The sequence below is a fragment of the Lissotriton vulgaris genome, chromosome 7 (genome assembly GCF_964263255.1).
Source record: "Lissotriton vulgaris chromosome 7, aLisVul1.2, whole genome shotgun sequence".
NCBI lineage: Eukaryota > Metazoa > Chordata > Amphibia > Caudata > Salamandridae > Lissotriton > Lissotriton vulgaris.
The window spans coordinates 1,450,843,908-1,450,849,313 of NC_141695.1; the positions used below are offsets into that span (position 1 = coordinate 1,450,843,908).

Here is a 5,406-nt window from a genome sequence, read left to right on the forward strand (position 1 = left end):
CGAGTGAGAAGCAATCTTCCAGTCCTGCGTGGATTGCTCTTGCCAAGTGTTGTTTGCTCCGATCTTGAAGCCGACAGCGCCGACGGTGAGAGCCTGCGTGGGACAGCTCCTGACCGGCTCCTGGACGTCGCAGATGCCCCAGAGCCCACATGGCAGCGGAGAGAAGCTCCTCGACAACCACCTGATTGCGCCCGACATTGCCTGGTTCCGTCCTGGTTCCACCCTGGTCACTGCTGAGTGACCCAGACTCTGTCCCCTCTGCTTTCAGGTACTTTTGTACTCTGATCCACCCTTGGATCACACCGGACACTTCTCCTTCACATCGCCTGCAGCATCTTCAGCTTCAAGCACCAAGAACCTGCATGACGAAACCCAACGCCACTTCGACCCTATGCACCCGCTTCCTGTGGATGAGGTAACATTGCAACGCCGGTGTTCCCACACTGGTACACACCTCTAGGGTCTGTGTCTGAAGTTTTGTCCATCTAGGTTCAGCGGAAGTATTCTAAAACTCTGTCTGTGTAACTTTTACGCACCATTGACTTAACATTGGTGCATGCGTGTGCTTTAAGCGCTGCACCCGAATCCCGCGGGCTTTTCCCGACTTCAGCATTGCTTGTCCCGACTGCTCTCAGCGATTCCCTAGGCCCTAGGCCTAACCACTGTTTGATTGGTATCTCTTATACCACTTTTTTAATATATGGTTTGAGTGGCCACCCGCCCTCATCCATAATTGTGCAACTTTGTATGTTATACTGTGCTTTTGATTTAACGCTTGTGCCCCTTTGCTCATAAAGAGTACTGGGGATTATTTTAGAAATAAATACACATATTTTTATAATATATACTTGTGTGGTGTCCTTTCATTTGATATTACAGGACTGTGATTGGTAAAACAGCTCGCTTAACACAACCTCTTGAGTTTAGCCTTTAAGGCTGCTTAGTCTATGCTACTATTAAGATAGCTTGTCTAATAAGGTTGACTTACAACCAGACACCATAAGGGTTGTTTGGACTGATACAAGGTGGTTCCAGGATTGGAAACATCATATATCAGGCCAACTTCTCACATAGGTGCGCAGCGGTGCGGATTTGAGCTTGCTGTTGTTTTACCATTGCAATCTTTTTATCAAATTGAAAGATCACATCAAGTACCTTAGGTACATATAAATCAAAAGCTTAGCATATTTAAGTTCTACTGAACTTAGTAGTTGTAGATTAAAGGGATTAGCACACCCTGACTACAACTCACTAGCAAGGTACAGTAGGAAAACACTTAGTGTAGGTAGGTGCACCACTTGCACCTCACTAGCAGTCATGTCTGACGCAGGTGGAGCCAAAGGCTCTGTCCCTGCAACAGTTGACCTTACCAAGGCAACTTCCCGCTATGACAAACTTAGCCACAAAGACTTGAGTGCCTTGTGCATTGCAAGAGGGCTAAAAAGGGGCAGACACCCCACCATTCCTACCCTGATAGCCATCCTGGAAAAGGATGACTTAAATAAGGCGAGTGTAGCTCCCTTATATTTAGGAGATGGAGTGATCCACCCTGAGAATGAGACAACTCCAGAAGAGGAAGAGGAGGAAGAGGAGGATGGCTCAGAATTAGATGAGCCTGAGGATCAGGATCAGAGGGTCAACCAGGTTGTAGTTGCCAGGCTTAACCAGGCCAACTTAGACCTACATGGGAATGGAGAGGGCCAGCACCTCCCCAGATCCCATAACATAATTCTCCCAGGCAACAGAAGGGTGAGATCTCCATCAGGGGACTCTCACATTTCTAGTGTCTCAAGAGAATCTCAGAGGGGAATGACTTCCCCCCAGAGGAAAGAGCATAGGGCCAGGATGAGGGCTGTCCAACTCCAAATAGAGAGGGAAGAGATAGCCTTGGCTCAAGCTAGACTTGCTTTAGCAAGAGAACAAAAGTTGTGTGGATTAGATTCCACTGGTGGCAGCAATATTCCTAGAGAGAAAGACAGGGGCTATGACAATAGAAACCTGACAACAATTGTGCCCCCCTACAAGGAAGGGGATGACATCCACAAATGGATGACTGCTCTTGAGAGAGCCTGCATGGTACAGCAGGTTCCTCAGGATCAGTGGGCTGCAATTTTATGGTACTCCTTTTCTGAGAAAGGGAGGGATAGGCTCCTCACAGTTAGACCTGAGGATGCCAAAAACTACTCTGTCCTGAAGAGTGCTCTTATTGAAGGGTTTGGCCTAACCATTGAGCAATACAGGTTGTTGTTCAGAGACACCCAAAAAGCACAGACTCAGGACTGGACTGATTTTGTTGATTGTGCCACTAAGGCTCGATCCACGATTACCTAAAAGCCGCTCAGGTAACACCTATCCTAAAAAAGCCTACAGCAGATAGTATGGACCTTAACAACTTCCGCCCTATCTCCAACATCCCCACCCTAGCCATACTCCTAGAAAAATGCGTCCAATCTCAACTCTGTGTCCACATTGAGAATTTCCATCTCCTGGACCAACACCAATCTGGCTTCCGGAGTGGGCACAGCACCGAATCGGCTCTCACGTTATGGATAACATTTCAAAAATTCTTGACCAAAATGAATCTTGCCTCCTTATCCTCCTTGACCTTTCCTCAGCGTTTGACACTGTTAACCACAACAAACTCATATCCACTTTGAAGCACAAGATGGGCCTTTCTGGCTCGGTGCTGCAATGGTTCTCGTCTTTCCTTCACCACAGATCCCAATGAGTTAAGGCGAACTACTCTATCCCAACCATCACCAGTATCCATGGGAGTCCCCCAAGTGTCCGCCCTATCCCCCATACTCTTCAATCTGTTCTTGGAAATTTTAGCTTATGAACTTTACGTATTGCAAAAAAAGTCTGACCTCCTGCTGCCGACCGAAACTCAGCAGAGGAGGCCTGGACAAAGGCTTTCCTGTCGCAGGGAGGTGTTACACCACCCCAGACAGGAGATAGTGGATTGTAGCAGGGAGGTTTGAAAGAAACCAGACACTGCCTGGGGAGCACAAGGCTGCCCCTTGCATAATCCGGGCAAACCGGTTCTGGGGCACACCAGCCCCTGTCCCAGCGCTGCCTGGATCAAAGGAATGGGGTGTATCCACCCCCTTCCTGGGTCCCACCCATAGGAGGGGACCTAGCAGGTAATCCAGCCCCCTTGATTGGTATAAGAATGGGAGCAGTGCCAACGCACTCAGATTATCCTGATGAAACATTTGAAACAAAACTCTGGACCCTTCGACATCCTACTCAACGTAGAAGACTGAAGAATCTCCCTTGTGGTCAAGGAGTGATCACCCTGTGCATACAGGCACCATCCAGCACCTCGACATCTGCTTTGTTGCAGTTCCCGCCGGAATTCAAGCAACAGAGATCGACGAGATCAAGCTTGCCTGCCTTCTTACAGCCCGATCCACAGTCCCTGCAGAGCTGAGACCCGTGGAGGCGACCGGAAGCGTGGGGCAAGCCATCTTGGAAAGACCATGAGACCGTGCAGCCCACGAGTGACCCTCGAAGCTGTACACCGGGGTCTGAGAAGCCGCAACCCGGAGCCACGCTTGCACTGAAGCTCACCCCTCTACACTCGACGAGTGCTGTGTGGGGCCCTTCTTCTTTCTTTGGCGCGACACGTTGGCCCTGTCACTTGCCAGCTGGCTTGTGGCCCCTTGTGCCGGCGAAAACCTAAATACGGCTTGCGATTCTGGTTGCTCTAGACTTGCACCAGCTCCTCTGAAAAGGAGCACCCGCTCTGACCCTCCTGGTCCGAGTGAGAAGCAATCTTCCAGTCCTTCTCCTTCACATCGCCTGCAGCATCTTCAGCTTCAAGCACCAAGAACCTGCGTGACGAAACCCGACGCCACTTCGACCCTATGCACCCGCTTCCTGTGGATGAGGTAACATTGCAACGCCGGTGTTCCCACACTGGTACACACCTCTAGGGTCTGTGTCTAAAGTTTTGTCCATCTAGGTTCAGCGGAAGTATTCTAAAACTCTGTCTGTGTAACTTTTACGCACCATTGACTTAACATTGGTGCATGCGTGTGCTTTAAGCGCTGCACCCGAATCCCGCGGGCTTTTCCCGACTTCAGCATTGCTTGTCCCGACTGCTCTCAGCGATTCCCTAGGCCCTAGGCCTAACCACTGTTTGATTGGTATCTCTTATACCACTTTTTTAATATATGGTTTGAGTGGCCACCCGCCCTCATCCATAATTGTGCAACTTTGTATGTTATACTGTGCTTTTGATTTAACGCTTGTGCCCCTTTGCTCATAAAGAGTACTGGGGATTATTTTAGAAATAAATACACATATTTTTATAATATATACTTGTGTGGTGTCCTTTCATTTGATATTACAGGACTGTGATTGGTAAAACAGCTCGCTTAACACAACCTCTTGAGTTTAGCCTTTAAGGCTGCTTAGTCTATGCTACTATTAAGATAGCTTGTCTAATAAGGTTGACTTACAACCAGACACCATAAGGGTTGTTTAGACTGATACAAGGTGGTTCCAGGATTGGAAACATCATATATCAGGCCAACTTCTCACATAGGTGCGCAGCGGTGCGGATTTGAGCTTGCTGTTGTTTTACCATTGCAATCTTTTTATCAAATTGAAAGATCACATCAAGTACCTTAGGTACATATAAATCAAAAGCTTAGCATATTTAAGTTCTACTGAACTTAGTAGTTGTAGATTAAAGGGATTAGCACACCCTGACTACAACTCACTAGCAAGGTACAGTAGGAAAACACTTAGTGGAGGTAGGTGCACCACTTGCACCTCACTAGCAGTCATGTCTGACGCAGGTGGAGCCATAGGCTCTGTCCCTGCAACAGTTGACCTTACAAAGGCAACTTCCCGCTATGACAAACTTAGCCACAAAGACTTGAGTGCCTTGTGCATTGCAAGAGGGCTAAAAAGGGGCAGACACCCCACCATTCCTACCCTGATAGCCATCCTGGAAAAGGATGACTTAAATAAGGCGAGTGTAGCTCCCTTATATTTAGGAGATGGAGTGACCCACCCTGAGAATGAGACAACTCCAGAAGAGGAAGAGGAGGAAGAGGAGGATGGCTCAGAATTAGATGAGCCTGAGGATCAGGATCAGAGGGTCAACCAGGTTGTAGTTGCCAGGCTTAACCAGGCCAACTTAGACCTACATGGGAATGGAGAGGGCCAGCACCTCTCCAGATCCCATAACATAATTCTCCCAGGCAACAGAAGGGTGAGATCTCCATCAGGGGACTCTCACATTTCTAGTGTCTCAAGAGAATCTCAGAGGGGAATGACTTCCCCCCAGAGGAAAGAGCATAGGGCCAGGATGAGGGCTGTCCAACTCCAAATAGAGAGGGAAGAGATAGCCTTGGCTCAAGCTAGACTTGCTTTAGCAAGAGAACAAAAGTT

The 5,406-nt window shown here is 48.4% G+C and overlaps 1 protein-coding gene across 1 annotated transcript; it reads left to right on the top strand.

Annotated features, from left to right (window-relative positions):
- The first annotated feature begins 1,317 nt into the window (after positions 1-1,317).
- On the top strand, positions 1,318-2,331 carry LOC147705809 (uncharacterized). Its single transcript, XM_086929562.1, has one exon. It carries the CDS (start codon positions 1,318-1,320, stop codon positions 2,329-2,331), a length of 1,014 nt encoding a protein of 337 aa, XP_086785688.1.
- The last annotated feature ends 3,075 nt before the right edge of the window (positions 2,332-5,406 follow it).

Coding starts and splice junctions, on each gene's coding strand:
- LOC147705809 (XM_086929562.1), top strand. CDS start 1,318: ATGTCTGACGCAGGTGGAGCCAAAGGCTCTGTCCCTGCAACAGTTGAC.